General features: G+C 39.6%; 2 protein-coding genes across 6 annotated transcripts in view; both read right to left on the bottom strand.

Moving 5' to 3' along the window:
• Positions 1–10: 10 nt before the first annotated feature.
• On the bottom strand, positions 11–13,347 carry LOC103467017 (putative pleckstrin homology domain-containing family N member 1). Its single transcript, XM_008413049.3, has 11 exons — positions 11,271–13,347; positions 5,102–5,216; positions 4,122–4,268; positions 3,032–3,118; positions 2,287–2,374; positions 2,071–2,207; positions 1,833–1,979; positions 1,423–1,509; positions 1,088–1,163; positions 869–945; positions 11–401 (listed from the first exon to the last, which is right to left on the bottom strand). Exons 1-11 carry the CDS (start codon positions 11,363–11,365, stop codon positions 273–275), a joined length of 1,185 nt encoding a protein of 394 aa, XP_008411271.2. The 5' UTR covers positions 11,366–13,347; the 3' UTR covers positions 11–272.
• A 147-nt stretch (positions 13,348–13,494) lies between these two features.
• Positions 13,495–16,008, bottom strand: part of ttll10 (tubulin tyrosine ligase-like family, member 10) — a 46,945-nt gene continuing 44,431 nt past the window's right edge. For 4 of the 5 annotated variants that reach the window (XM_081608775.1, XM_008413047.3, XM_008413046.2 and 1 more), the window contains exons 11-13: positions 15,604–15,720; positions 15,434–15,527; positions 13,495–14,018 (exon numbers count right to left, since the gene is read on the bottom strand). In XM_081608775.1, coding sequence (XP_081464901.1) covers positions 13,609–14,018; positions 15,434–15,527; positions 15,604–15,720 — 621 coding nt within the window. In that variant the 3' untranslated portion in view covers positions 13,495–13,608. The remainder of the gene's footprint in view (positions 14,019–15,433; positions 15,528–15,603; positions 15,721–16,008) is intronic. The other variant, XM_008413048.3, reaches the window with a different exon arrangement.

Below are 16,008 nucleotides of genomic sequence, written 5' to 3'. Positions count from 1 at the left end.
TATTTTCAGCCCTGGCTTTCTGCTCTATCTATTTACCGTCTCTCCTCTTAAACCAGGTCACGGCCTGGTTTCAGTCTGTTCACACGTGAAATAGACCAGACTCTCTTTTCCGGTACTTACAAATAATCAACTCAGCGAATTATATCTAAATTAGGACAAACACTTTCCACCCTTGTTCTGGCAAACATCCAAGTAATAAATACTTTATCTAAAAGTTTATTTCGATTTATATTGAACAGTCCACTTTTAGAGATTTTCCTGAGGCCTGCAGGTCAGCTCCTGCCATTGATGTGACACTGGTCACCTGATAAAATCGGCTCCTGTGACTCCGTCCTGTTCCTCTGCAGCTTTGGCACTAAGGGAGGCGGCTGACTCATAATGATGTGGCTGTCTCTGTCTGGCTGTGGATCGAAGAGAAAAAACAGCTTGGTCAAAGTCAACTGTCAATATTCCTAGGAAAATATAATAATAATAAAAAGAAGAAGTTCCTCAGGAAAGTGTTAGGAATAGCATTTCTCTAACACAACATTCTGCCTTTAACCCTTCTTTAATGCTGAAAATTTAATGTTAAGTAACTAACACAACAAAGTCATTCATTTGCTCAGTTCTGAGCCTTAATTTAAGTTCTTATCCTTTTATTGGTTCTTAAGTTCTTTCCTTTGTATTATTTATAGTTATCTTTTTTTAAAAGAATTTATAGTTCTTATCTTTTTATTATTTAAGATTATTTATGTGCTGTGTGAAACTTCAGCCCTTATCGTTGTGTTTTTCTCTTTGGCAGCAGATACCACAACACATTTCACATTACTGCGTGTTACTGTGCATGTGACAAATACAGTTAATCTAATCTAAACTAAATGAGTCTAACCTGCTGCAGATGAAAAACCCAGGCCTGATAATCCTCCACACAGGTGCAGGAGACCTGCAGCGTCTCCACCAGCTCCCCTATAGCCAAAAACACAGCCGGTCTATAAAGCCAGTAAGTGCATTTGTATTTTCCCCTTTCGGGCAAAATGGCAAAAACAAAAAAGGGGAATGTTTCTTCTTAAAAAAAGACAAATAGTAAAGCATTTTCTGACTCATTTACCTCTTAGTTCAAACTCTAAGCGTCCAGGAAGTGCTGAGCGCTCCACTGCTTTGATGCTCTGTCTCGCCAACCTGCCCTGTTACAGACAACATGAAAAACACAAAGAAGGAATGTATGCATTTCATTAATTACACTACGAAACATTTCTTGATTTTTTTTTTTTAAAACACATTTTAAAATAAAACACATGTAGCAGGTTCGATTTGGCAGATCTTCCCCCAAACCAGTTGTTGCAAAACATAAAATGCTATAATGATTATTTTCACACAAATCTGTCTCATGGTGGTGCAGGAGCTGTTATTATGGATTTTCCTCTCAGAGTCATTATACAGTACCTCATATTTTATATGCAGCCGCTTACTGTCCACAGAAAGTAGCAGGAGATCTTGAGGAAAGAGAATCATCAGTCTTTCTTGGAGACCCTACAAGACCACAATTATCAATTAAAAACTCCCTAAAAGGAGAATTTTCATAGTTTATAATGATCTCAAGCTTGCAATTTTACTGCATTGTTGCCATGGCACCTCTAAAAAAACTAAATGACAACAGATGTTGATGTAAAGTGAATGACTTCTTAATATTTTCGACATCCTCCTCTGAACGATGTTCATCGGTGTATGATACACGATAAGTCACATCGTGTGCAACGGCATGGGAACCATCATCGCACTGAAGTTAAAATAATATCTACTATTAAACTAATCCTGTTGGGAATGTGCTTAATAAAACCGGAAAACCCGACTACCTGTCTTTGAGTGTTGATGATGTGAACAACAGAGATGTGTCCAGGCTGACCCATGTGGTGTATGGGTGAGCCCTCCCAGTTCCATATGGGAGCCTGCATTACATATTTCTTCAGCTCCTCTCTTTTCCAGTTTTCATCACAAGGCAGCTGGTGAACAAAGACAAAAGCGTGATATCAGCTGCGCCACTCCGGCCATCCACAGCTGGAACCAGATGTGCAACCGATGTGAGGACATTACAAGATAAGAAAGAGCACACTGGGAGGGACTCATGGGTTGCATCATGGACTCGTGTCTCCGTTCTTCTATGTGCTGAATCCATCTCTTCGACTCTCCTGCACTGGCACATGTAAACACCTTGGAGTCCACCATTGCACCTGGATAAAAAAAAGACAGAACTGGATGAATTTACACCCAAGTGCCAAATCTTCGCTGAGATTAAGAATTTCCACTCACTGGTGATCTCAAACATGAGTGTTGGATGTGACGCATCCGGCTGCAGGGATACGGCTCGGACAGACAGGCCAGAAACAGGAAGTATGCCCTGCCGGAAAAGGAAACGCAAAACCTTTGAGTGACATGCATTACTCTGCCAGCATTTAGCAAAATCTATCAGCAAACTAAGACTGCATTCACACTGCAGCCTGAAGTGACCCAATTCCTATTTTTAATTTTTTTCCAAAATCGGATTATTATTTTTTTGCCTTGGCCATTCACACTTATATGAGACCTGTATGTGTTCTCCAGTTTGAACTGCAAACGACCTGAAAGGGTCCCGCATGCGCAGTAGAGGGCACAATAACATTATAGAGAGTGTGCTCAGTGTTTTGCCAACCGCCACGAAGAAGAAGTAGTGCTCATTTAAATCGGACACGTATCGATGTCCGCGTGGCCTGGGGCATACTCGAAAAAAATCCAGCCTGTGTTGTTCAGACTGGCATGAAAATATCAGATACAGGTTGCATTACGTCAGAAAAATCGGAATTGGGTCACTTCGGAATGAGGTGTGAACTCAGCCTAATATGGTGAGTTAAATGGATGGATGGATGGATGGATGGATGGATGGATGGATGGATGGATGGATGGATGGATGGATGGATGGATGGATGGATGGATGGATGGATGGATGGATGGATGGATGGATGGATGGATGGATGGATGGATGGATGGATGGAAGAACTGACAGATTGGAATATAGTACCTCGTATATGAAGTCTTCTTGGGAGTGATCCAGAGAGAGGATTAAGAGGTGAAAAGAGAACAACAACAAGAACCGTTCACTTTGTTCCTGTGAACACATAGCAGAGGTGCAATCAGCTTTCTGTTCTCGGTTGTTCCATTGAGAGAAAATGGAACAACTAATACAATAAAGTAACTGCACTACAATAACTAAATAATGTTAATAAATAGCTGCTAAAAAACTTTAAATTTAGTATCTAAGTCAGGTAATTAAAATAACAAACAGTAAACACAAGCAAATTGCTAGGAATATAGAAAAGGCTTTAATTAAAATTATCTTTAACTACAGTGGCATAATCTCGTTCCAAAATTATGGGATTAAACCATATTTTTCTTTTTTTTTCCCCCTTTTTTTATTGCATAAGCTCATTTACAACAATTATTTTTTTTAATTACACAATTTTTATTTAATTGCTTAATTTGGTTTCAATAAAGTAAGTAGTTTTTGAATTTACATTGAATTTTTAAAACATTTTTTTCAGTGTCATAGAAACATCCCACATTAAGAAAAGATTTTTCTATTAATCACTGCCACCATCACTTTTACAACCCTTGATGCTTAGATTACATGAAATTAAGTTGTTTTTTTTCATTGTATGACTAAGTGTGTCCAGGAACTTTTAAATAGTTAGATCCTGTTTAGCTATGTTACAAATATGATGTGACGCAGAGGTCCATTTCTATTAACTACTCCTCAAAATGGAAAAGTTAAGAAAACATGCCATTACTGATCCTCACTATCAGGAAATTGCTACAAGAAAGTTGATGCTTGCCTATTTCTACAGCCAGAATGGTAGTTCAAAAGTTTAAAACCATTGGAAATATGTCAAATGAGGCTGAATGCTGAGTTATCTTGCCATCGCTCACAGGAAGGAGGATGACAAAGAAAGGAAAGAATTAAACTGTTGCTGTAATAAAACATTTTTGACTTCATGTTTTTATTTTACCAAAGTTTATTAGGAGTGCAAATATGTGTAGAAGAGGCCAGCAAAAGGCACATATTGTGTAAAGAAGCGATTTTGACAAACCTCCTAACATTTTTTCCATGTTACCTCTGAATAGTTGTTGTGGAGAAACACCACAGAGGAGTGGATGACCTCTCCGTAAACATGAGCGGGTTGACCCTCCCAGCCCCTGATCGGCTGCTGAGAGTAAATCCTGTGGTGGAGCTCATCTCTGGTCCTGCCCCACAGCACCACCTACAGGCACAAGAAAGTACGAGTGCACACCATTCTTTTATTTTTTATTTTAGAATTACAGGAACAAACATTCTCATCTTGTCATCTTTAAAGCTTTCTGAAAACCGAAAAAAGTTTTCTTTGCACTTTGGCTCTTTTGTTCCTCATTTTTCAACCTTGGATTTGACCATTAAAATAGTGCTGTTTGTCTGAACTATGACCTTTTCAAGCAGAAAAGTATCCTGCAGGAAAGCAGTGAAGCAGTGTTGTGTCTACACAGGTGTTAAACGGCTCTCCACTCAGGGTGTCATGACCTGCAGGAGGCCATGACCCCAAAAAAACCGTAACAATCATAACAGCTCAAGCAAGTTTTTTTTTTTGCCTACATGTGTAAAGAATTTTTCACAGGGTCACTAAACATAAGCTCAATGTAGAACTTAACAAGAACAACAACAACAACAAACTACTGTTAAGGAATTACGACTAACCTGTTCTAGAAACACAATTTTGTCTGGACCCAAAATGAGTGAAACAGCAGCCAAAGAAAACTCCAGAAGACTTTTAAGGAGTCTGAACAATTGTTAATCAAAGCCATCTTAAAAAACAAAAATAACGTGTCTTTGCATGTTCAATATCAAAAATAAGGGTTGGGGAAATAATGTGTGTGACTGATGTCTGTTTTTTTTTTTTGTTTTTTTTTATCTTGCTTTATCTTGTTTCCTTGCAGAGTGTATTATACATGTGTGAGTGTGAGAAAATGGAAAACGTTTGTCTGCCTGATATTTACTGAACCACCTCTGCACTCTGACTTTAAAGACTTCAAATCTGCAGTGGCTTTGTGGCTTTACTCTGACCTCCTGCTCCAGGTGTCGCACTGAGGCTTTGCATGGCAGCTGTGGTGCCAGCTGCTGCTCATCTCTGCTGTTCCTCACCGACAGCTGAACTCTGTTTTCGCTCAGACTCCATACTCTGAAAACACACACACACAGACATGATACATCATGTGTCAGTGGTCAGTGATGAACTTGCTACAGCAAGTAAAATGACTGTGGCTCCGCTGCTTTGTACACTGTGTGAACGTCTAATTCACAGTGGCTTTTAAGTGTCAGAAATGCAACAGAAATGTGAATTTGCTGATGTTTTTTTTTTCTAATATGCTCTGTTCAGCCTTTGTCAACAATATGAAGATAACATAAGGATGAACAGTATTAAAACCTAATGCTAACAACATGTCTGCATCCCCCCAGCCTAGACTAATCAGATTATAGAGATCGGAGGGGAGACAGACGTGCTGCTTATCTGTTCCTGCAACAATTTGTAGCTTTTATCCTCCAATAAGAATGACTGTTGCATAGATTAGTTTGGTAGAAGTTAGAACACACCAAACCTGTCATTTCACTGGGAACTACGTAGACTACAGAAGGATTTCTCTTAGACCATGTTGATGTAAAAAAAAAGTTTAGAAAAATGTTTTTATAGTTTGGTCTTCTGGTTCTGGTTTGATCTGCATCCCCAGAACCAGACATGGACAAGTAGCAGGTTTCTACATGTTTGGAGAAACAAACAGCTTTTATGCTTCTCTAATCTGGAACAAACTTCCAGAAAACTGCAAGACTGCTGAAACGCCGAGTTCCTGTACACTGTGTGCACAGTTATTAGGCAAGTTTTAGTTTTGGCCATATCATAATTTCATGCATATTTTATAAATCTGAATGCTTATCAAATATAAATGTGTCAGCTGATGTGTATTTGTTTAATGAGGGAGTGTGGAGCCCAAGGAAATTAACACCCTGTGTCAAGTGTGCATAATTATTAGGCAGCTTCTTTTCTTCAGGCAAAATGGGCCTATAACGAAATTTAAGTGACAATGAAAAGTGCAAAACGGTAAAAAGTCATTCAGAGCGATGCAGCACTCTTGAAATTGCTAAGATGTTGGTGTGTGATCACAGAACCATCAAACATTTTGCTGCAAATAGTCATCAGGGTTTAGGACTAAGGTATGAATTGAGTTTAGGTTTCAGGTTAGGCATGTACTGGTAATGGTTGGGTTTATCCTGGTGAAGATAGACAGACAATAGGTGTGTGTGTGTGTGTGTGTGTGTGTGTGGGTGTGTGTGTGACCCAGATTGATTGGTTATACTCCTCCACTGGTGCTATCGAACCAGTGTACAGCATGTGGTCTTGCAGTCATACACAACATGTGTCAACTGGTATCTCACAGGCTGACTCTGACTATTTCTGCATTTTAAACCTTAACACTGCAACTAGTGTTCACACTTTACTGCAAGTACCACAACCCTCTCTTAAGAAAATATCTTTTTTTCACCCTAACACCTTCCACAGTTGGTATCACTGTGGCCTTGCAGAAAGAAGGTCGTAGGTTCATATCCCACCCTTGGGTCTTTCTGCATGAAGTTTGCATGCGTGCAAAATTCAAGCAGGTAGTCTGCATGCAGACTGTATGAACTCACATTTAATAATACTCCAGGTACTCTGACTTCGTCCCACAGTACAAAAACATGACTGCTAGCTTAACTTGTCTTTCTAAATTGTCCCTGTGTGTGTGTGTGTGTGTGTGTGTGTGTGTGTGTGTGTGTGTGTGTGTGTGTGTGTGTGTGTGTGTGTGTGTGTGTGTGTGCGTGTGTGTGTGTGTGTGTGTGCGTGTGTGCGTGTGTGTGTGGTTACTTTCCCTGTCTGTCTCTGTCCAGGGTGCACCTAGACTCTCACCCAATGACCGCAGTAGATAGGGACTAAGCATAGTGCCTATCCTATCCCATCCATCCATTCATCCATCCATCCATCCATTTTCTTGCACCCTTGTCCCTTAATGGGGTCGGGAGCTATCTTATCCCTGATGAAGAAAATGTCCTCTCATGACATAATCCTGGCAATTGTTGAAAAAGCTCATGGGGATGAAGAGAGAGGTCTCAGAGAATGCTTAGAGTTCTGCTCTTGGAGTGGCTCTCCAACAGATCCTGGACAGAACAATCTTTTTCAGATCCAGTCATCCTTTCATCTCCCTTCACTATCTTCCCCTGGGCCCTCTTATCTACAACTAGACTTGTAGTTAACTAGACTTGTCTGATCTACAGCTAGACTTGAAGATAAGACAAGACTCAACCACTGCTTTGCAGAACTGTCTGATGATGATAGGAAAGAGGCAGATTTTACCATCCCAGCAGTGTTCTATGGTTAAGGACTATGTACTTAAAAGAATTTAAAATAGATGTGTGACATTCTTTTTAATGCCATAAAACACATCCTCTGTGATGCTATTGTAACACTAGTCATAATTTAAATGTTTCCAATGCGTGACTTTTGTTTTTGAGTCATACGTTGTCAGGAAGCAGCGCTCCACCACTATACTCTTTGCATACTTAGCAAAGCAAGATTACACGGTCAGTACATGTGCATGTGACAGTTGCTCCAAGTCCCGTCTGTCGAGTTCTCCCAGAACATTAGCGTCAGTTTTCTCCAGACTTTTAGATTAGATTAGATTAGATTAGATCTGGCCAAATGTACACTTTTCTGTTCCATGTCAGTGAGAATCTGCAATATGTTATGTTTTTAACATCAAGCACTGGATATTTAAAATGAATGTTCTTCTTTTGCTGATTTAGGAACTCTGAAAGAAACCATTATTAATTTAAGATTTCAAACTTAAATAATGATTAACGTGTGAAACCTTGAATGTGATGAAATATCGACCTGATTAGAAAGTACTGCTGATGTGGAACTCATGAGTATTTTTTTGAAACCCACATTTAATAATACAGATGACTTCTTGATACATTAACACAGTTTTAATGTAGCCTATCAATACCTAATAAATTTCCTGTTCAAAACATCTAGACACTCTGCCTTCTGCTAACAACAGGGAGCTGAACAATAGATTACCAGACTGATAAGGAAATCCACTAAGTTTTGGTGCAAAATGGATGCGTAGCTGAACAGGAGTTCCTACAAGTTTGAAAACCAAAGCGAAAGATGCTGTTAAAAACTATTCCCAATACCTCTGACGACGATGAAAGATTATTAAAACAAAGACGTACAAATTATTTCTGTATTTTTAATAAGCAATCAATCCAATCCAAAAGAATCCATGAATACTCCAGAAGAGCGATGTACTCACTTAGTACTCACTTGGCTATGAACATTTTCTACAAAAACTTAAAATTGTGAAAAAGAAATTAACCTTTAGGGTCATAATTATGACATTTTTGTGGCAAATCTGAACAGTTTCATATTTCATATGCAAATCTAACATATTCGTTGTCTCAGGTGAACAAAAATAAAATATTGAATATTGGTAAGAAAAACAAACAATGTTTAAACTTCAACTTCCTGAGTGGAAGTGCCCTGAAACAGTGGTGGTTTTTTTTTTTTACAAAATACCACTTCCTTTCTGTCAATTTCCATTATGACAAACACATTCCAATACAAGGAAAGAGAACAAACTTTCAATTAGTATTCATGTTGGTTGCTTTTGTGACCACATTACACTATAAATGCATAATTGTAGTAAGCACGATTGAAGTATTACATTTCGAAGAAAACGTTCAATGTTCTCATGCATAATAAAATGCATCACTACTCTGAAGGAAATGTATCACATTTCTATGCAATTACAAAACCACCTCAGCATGGTGATCACTACGTAATGGTGTCAGATTTAGATGCTGTGGATTTGACTGATGAGATAACTCACTTCAAGCATTGTATTGTTTTTTTTGCAAGTCAGACATTTCCTCCTAAAAGACCCATCTGGGTTTATGTTGTAGTCCTGAATGACCAGCTGCTTTAAGTGCCATTAATTAAACAACCCATAAGAAGCTGTAGTTCCTGTTTGCGATTAGCTTCCTGGTAATCCCTGCTGCCTCAGACTGATGGGGGATTTGTCCAGCCCTTTACTTTGTATTAAACCTCTCCACGCTCTTGTCTGGCAGTAATCTGCTAATCATATCAGTGTCGCCTCACCAGCTTCACAAGATTGACCTGGGGGAACAGGAGTGCTTCAGTTTGTCTGTGTCACTCTTCTTGCTGCCTGCTAGTGGTTAAAATATCATATCGATGCTGATAGCATCAGCCTGACGCAACTGTTTATGCATCACCACAGACCTACCAAGTTTTTGGACTTGCACTGTGAATAGTTTTGCAAATGTATTTATACTTCTTGAGCTTTTTCCATATGTTTGTCTTTGCAAAACTGTGTGTATTGTACGTCATATGATTGACAGACATAAAGGAGCAAGTATGGAGCGAACATGAGTCATGATTTTCAAAATCGTTTACTAATGAAAGTTGGAGAAGATCTGTGTTTAGCTTCCATCCATCCATTTTCTTTCACCCTTGTCCCTCAGTGGGGTTGGGAGGGTTGCTGGTGCCCATCTCCAGCTAACGTTCCGGGCGAGAGGCGGGGTTCACCCTGGACAGGTCGCCAGTCTGTCACAGGGCAACACAGAGACACACAGGACACACAACCATGCACACACACACTCACACCTAGGGACAATTTAGACAGACCAATTAACCTGACAGTCATGTTTTTGGACTGTGGGAGGAAACCGGAGAACCCAGAGAAAACCCACGCATGCACAGGGAGAACATGCAAACTCCATGCAGAAAGACCGGGGCCGGGAATCAAACCCAGAACCTTCTTGCTGCAAGGCAACAGCTCTACCAACTGCTCCACTGTGCAGCCCCTGTGTTTAGCTTCTCTGACTCAAACGTTTTGAGGAATGTCATCATTTTTACACACAGAAAATATAGAGTAGTAGAGTGCTACAGTACAATATTTTGTTGCAAAATAACTCAGATTCATTCATATTGGAGCGAGAGTCACGTAGAGCACAAGGTTCTGTGTTTTCAAGTTCTCAGTTGGATGTTGGCCTGGACTTTGACTGGACCATTCTAACTCATAAATGCGCTTTGATCCACCCCTATCTGAAATATTTTGCAGCTTCTAATAGTTTTTCACCGAACATTTTTCTTCCCTGTCCCTTAAAGAAAGGCATTTTCACAGCATGACTTCTCCGCCATCCTGTTTCACTTTGGGGACGTTGTATTTTCTATCACAGCTAGTGCTGTGCAACTAGCCCAAAAAGTTTCGTTTTGATCTTATCTGATCACAACACTTTCTTACATATGTTTGCTTTTTTCCCCCCGCATGGCTTATAGCAAACCTTAAAAAGGACTTTTTCATGTTCAAACAGCTCTGTGATGTCAAAGAATGTCAAAAAATGCTATATTTTAATCATTTTTTTGTCTGTAAAATCCTGAAAATGATCTGACTGCAGGGCTCCAATTCACGTGTTTCAAAGCAATTTTGCAGCAAATGTTTGAAGTTCTCAAACATAATAATATCCTCTTTAACTTAAACCGATGGTTTAACTTCCTCGTGTCATGACGTGCAATATTATTTAACTTTAAAGATTTTGCTGTTTGATATTATCAACAGGAACATGAACATTGAAAGGAAATGACTTGACATAAGTGGCATCCAAAACTGAAACTGTCAAATTACAAAAATCTTAAAGTTTTTGGTGTTTTTGTAAAAAAAAAAAAAAAAGAAGAAAAAAAAAAAACATTAAAGATTCTGATCCATTTTTCAATGCAAATCAGCCAAAGTTATTGCAGAAAGAAATCAGATAAATTTCTTGCATCATCATAGTTTCAAGTAGCTGTAGGGACAGCACACAGTCTGAGCATGGCTTTGCAGAACATGGTGCAGCGTTGAAAACATAAAGGAGCTCCTGCATTGTTTTTACATTTTAACAACCTGACAATACAATGCCAGATAAAACCACAGCGGTGGCCTGTTTCACTTCATACATTGTCGTACTTCCTCTTCCAGAACTCACAAAACCATGTTTAAAACTGTAAGCTTAAAATGATACAATTTGTCTGTGAAATTCACATTTCAGACAACGTGCTCCCTTTAATCCTCGCAGCTCTTTTTTGCTCTTCTTGATGTTTCTGATCAACTAGCATCCCTAAGACCAAAACAAGTTGCGCACATCTCACCCCAAATTGTCCCCAGAGAGTTCCAGCAGTTCAATTTCATCCGGACCCACTTCGTCCACTCCCGTGTGCCTCTGAGTCACGCTGCAGCATCCCATGACCAGCAAGGACCTTACGCTCTCAGTCCTGTCTCAGCAAGCCGTCCGCACACTGAGAACCATCTGCAGAGGCACTCATCCAAGCAGTTTGTGACAAAATAAAACCAAGCAGATGACATGAAAAGTAGAGGAGTTAGAGGAGGTTGGGTTTAGAAGGGGATATTGTTCTTCAGAAGAGGAGGGGCGGCATAAGGAGACTGAGCACTAGTTCCCCCTTTCTAGCAGCATGCAGGGCATATTTCCGTAGACTCCTTAGAACAAAAGATGTCGCGACTCTTAAAGAGGTACTGAAGATAAAAGGTGGTGAGGTTTTTGGCAAGTCACAGTTCAGAAGTCGCTCCTTCCTGTTGAGAGGCGGCAGAGGACTGAGCTGCTTCCTCACTTTGATTATTTGACTCTGCACATGCCGGGGATCCACTGCTGTGAGAAATGAAAGCTGCTTGTGATGTCGCTCCAAACGAAAGACGGAAAAGCTCTTACACCTGTTCTTGTTGACAACATGAGTTCCTTGATGCCTTTACCAAGAAGCAGGTGGATGATGAAGCAAACTTCCTGTTGGGAAAGATGTGGGTCACGCTCACCCCATGTTTGCTGACTTCCACCCTGAGTGTGGCTTGTCGACTGAGATAATTGCGAGTTATGGCACGGTAAGGTAAAGAGCTACAGTCAAAACAAGCTGCAACAGCTGTGAGGCTGGTGGCAGTCTTCCCGTGGAGGACGATGAGAGGGTTTGAATACAGTCTGTGGAAGGACACAAATGCCGTCTCAACCTCTGTTGAAAATTAAGTCACCTGGCAAAATGTATGTTTCACCATGAAGGAATAAAACAAAAACTATTTGCATTGGGAGGTTTCACAATTAAACAGAAAATGCCATTTTCAATAACTACTGCAGTTTCACAAATAATACATTTGTGCATCAGAATAGCATATTTCATACTTAGTGCAGCATCCTTTTGGTTATCGACTGCTCCATACATGATTCATAGCTTGCCTTTAGAATCTTAGCCTGCTCCTCATAGTCTCCACTTGGTTCATATTCTTAATTCAGGCGACCATTAGGGTCACTTTATTTTCCTTGGCTTCTTCTGAAACCAATTCTTGACTGATTTCGAGATATATTTTGGATCCTTCTGTTTAAAGCTCCCTTCATCCCCACTTGAGCTTCCTCATCAGTAGTACCACATTTTCCCTAAAGACTGTCTGATACTTGACTGAGTCCATCTTACAATCCACATACTGCAGTTTGCCAGTACCAGAGGAAGCAGAACAACCCCAGAGCATCACTGAGTCGATGCAATGTTTCAGCGTAACAAGCCGTACCGATCTACAGGTCTGAAAAGATCCGGTTTTAATTCATCGCTCCACAGAACAGAACGTCCAAAACCCTTTGGTATTGTTTCTTGGTCAGTGTTGGTATGCATCTTGAAGTTCAGGCAAGAAGCCCTTTAGTGTTTATTATGTGGCTTTTTCTGGTAACTAAAACTTCATTGGTTGCTGCCACAAGTCTTCCATCCAGTTTTGCTACATGCCTTTGGCGGTCAGCAAGAGACTTTGGTCAACCGCCTCCTTGACGACAGTCATTAATAGCTTCCTCTTTTAGCAATGCCTTGGTGGTGAAGGCACCTTCATCTTAAACTTGTGAAGAATATTTCCAACTGCATCTCTTGATACATTCAGAACTTTTTCTATCTTTTTTTATTATTTGGCCTTTTAGTGTAAAACGGTGAGCTCTTCTCTGAACTGTTCGGACAATTCTCCTGACTCAGCCATATTTCTATGACATCTAAGACTGTAGTCCAGGTACTTACAGTTTTCTATCTCAAACACACCTCATGGAACTAATGAAACCCTTGACTGATTGCATCAGGTTTACCTAAGATACCACTGGGTTTAGTAATATTACACTGCAAAGTCAAATTTCTTTTAAGTCATGTTTGATACATGTGTTTTTATAATAACTGAAGGTGGCATAGTTTCTTGACTCTGCTATAAAATGGCACTATGTGCCTTCCTGTGCAGAGCAAAACAATAAGAACAGACAACGTTGTGGAAGACAAAGGCAGTCTTTATTGTCATCCAACTTTTCCACCTGCACTGCTCAGACAAAGATCACATTTGTTTCCATCGCTGTTCCTTCTTTTGACTGCGTACCATTTGAGTTTTCATCAGAAGGCCTGCAGACAGAACTGCAGTCACCTGGGTTGTAAACAATGACAGAAACATGGTGATCTTTCTCTTCTGCTAAGCCTTCGGTAGCTTCCCATCATCTTCGGCTGTCAAACGACCCTCAACAGAATTGCATTTGCTCAGCTTCTGCCTGACTTGAGGTGCTACGGTCTTCCTCCTGACAGCCATTGGGCATTCACCTATTGATGCTGCGCTTTGATGAAGAGGTGACGTTCTTGTCTGAGTGACTTCAGTCAGAGGATCCTCCTGTGATGCAACAATCCCTTTTGTGATCTCTGTCCTGGTCTTGTGCCCTCTGGGCTTCCTGTTGTTTTTAGTTTTCTGGCAGAAATCACTGTTGTCCGTCCTCTTGTTGTCGACATGTCCTAAGACACCGCTGTACAGCAGTACAAAGTCCTGTTGACTGACTAAAGGAAGGATTTCCTGCCTGAGACGACTCTTGTTGAACAGCTCCAGAGTTAAATCTAGGCAGAAGAAGCGGTAGAGAAAATGTTTAGATCTTTTAGCAAACGTTAAATGCCAAGAATGAGAAATCCAGCTCATGCATAATGAGTAAATGTGTTTTGAAATGTGTTGAATGAAGAAAGTTGAACCTGAATTTAAAGATCATTGAAATGATACTGGCTAGTCATTTTGTGGCAGAAGTAAAAACATGTGAACATGAGACTTTAGTTAACTGTATGTCATATTGTCAAACAACCCTTATCAATTTAAAATAGACCAATAAAAACCAGAAGCAGAAAAGTTTGGGTAAAACAAGGTTTCTGTCAGTCTCAAAACTTTTGGCAGGTTGAAGTGCTAATTTATGGAAACATAATATGAGTAAGCAGTAGGTAGAAATAAAATCAGAAACTGAAGACTTGGTTACATTATATCTCAATTGTTAAAAAATGCTGAAGTACAGGGAAATGTTTGGTCAGGAGGAGAGATATTAATTAACATACACACGTGATTTTATAAACCCTGGAGGCAAAACATGTATTTTACCAGCGTTTCTGCAAAATGTTAAGAATCATAAAAAAAACTGAACGTAAAGGCAAAGTCTTAGAGAAGAATTTGAAGATCTGCTCCTTTATCACTTCTCCAGTTGCATTTGCTCTGCTTTCTTTTCACATATGATTTCTAGTTCTGCTTCAGGAAGTCCAGTTATTATTAATCCTGGAAAAAACCAGAAACTCCAAAACCCAGACAAAAATAACCGTCTGCTGAAAGGAGTGATCCTGAAACACCCCGTGTCAAAACAACTTTCAGCTGAGATGGAATAGATGCATGTTTACAAAATTAAAATCCAAACATCTTGCTATGTTACCCACTGGCAACTCTGTCATGGGGGGGGGGGAAAGTATTTAATAATAAAGTTTTGCTCGAAAAGATTAGTTGGCTAAAGTCTGTAGGTGTCAAAGTTATTTAATTCATCTGTGGTTGAACTCAAGTCGCATGATGACATTCTATGTAAATTGTTGCCAAGTAAACCAACTTAAATTCAAGTTGTTTTTCCATTAATCCATGTACAGCAAGCCTTAAATTTAAATGATAGTACTCTCAAAAATGTGTTAAGAAAGGATTCTAAAAGTCCAAAAAGTATTAAATTCAACTTGTAGAAGATTTCCTTTAACCTGAACAAATATGTAAAACTTTCAGCATGCCATAGAGAAAGGCTGTAAAACAAACACTTCACCAAGGGGAGAAATGATGTCTTAAGTAGAAATACTCAAGTCGACGTAGCACAAAACTGTAGCTAAGCAGAGGACAACACTTACAGGACATTGGGGAGGTTTCACACTTAAGTTACTTAAGAAATTAAGCAGTAACACATTTCATACCCGGAACTTAAAAAAAACAACTTGTGCTCAAAGTCTGCAGAATGTGTTAAACTGACCCAGCGCTTCTCCAACAGTGCGAGGTATCACCTCCTTCAGCACCTCGCAGTTTCTGTGTAAAGCTGGATTACAGTTCATTTCCAGAAGCCATACCTGGAAGCGTCACATGAAGACATAATTTACGAGCACATTAATATCCAGCTCTGCCTCAGTAATTTAAAAAATCCACCTTGAAGTCCTCATCGATCATGAAGTCGCAGCCAATCAAGTCGAAGAATCCAGACCGGCAGTCTAACTTGGTCTTGACGGCAAAGAAACACTGGGTCATGATCTGTTGCATGCGCTTCTGATATACGAACAGAAAAAAAATATATATCCATAAGTTATATGGATATATAGCTTATATATCCATATAACTTATGGATATATAAGTTATACATATCTTATATATAGATATTTATATAAGAGCCATACGTTATCATGGGTCAGGGTCAGTGTATTTTTCAGAATCTACTCATTGGCCAAGCTTGTGTGCACAAACAACAAATTTGCCAGCACTGGATCTTCACAGTGGATCAAAAACATGATCAAATGACAGAATTAGTTTAGCAGTCATCAACTAGTTTAGCTCACT

Source organism: Poecilia reticulata, chromosome 7 (assembly GCF_904066995.2).
Source record: "Poecilia reticulata chromosome 7, P_reticulata-male-v2, whole genome shotgun sequence".
Classification (NCBI taxonomy): domain Eukaryota; kingdom Metazoa; phylum Chordata; class Actinopteri; order Cyprinodontiformes; family Poeciliidae; genus Poecilia; species Poecilia reticulata.
The sequence above is the reverse complement of the archived record's forward strand: the minus strand, read 5'-3'. Positions and strand labels throughout refer to the sequence as shown.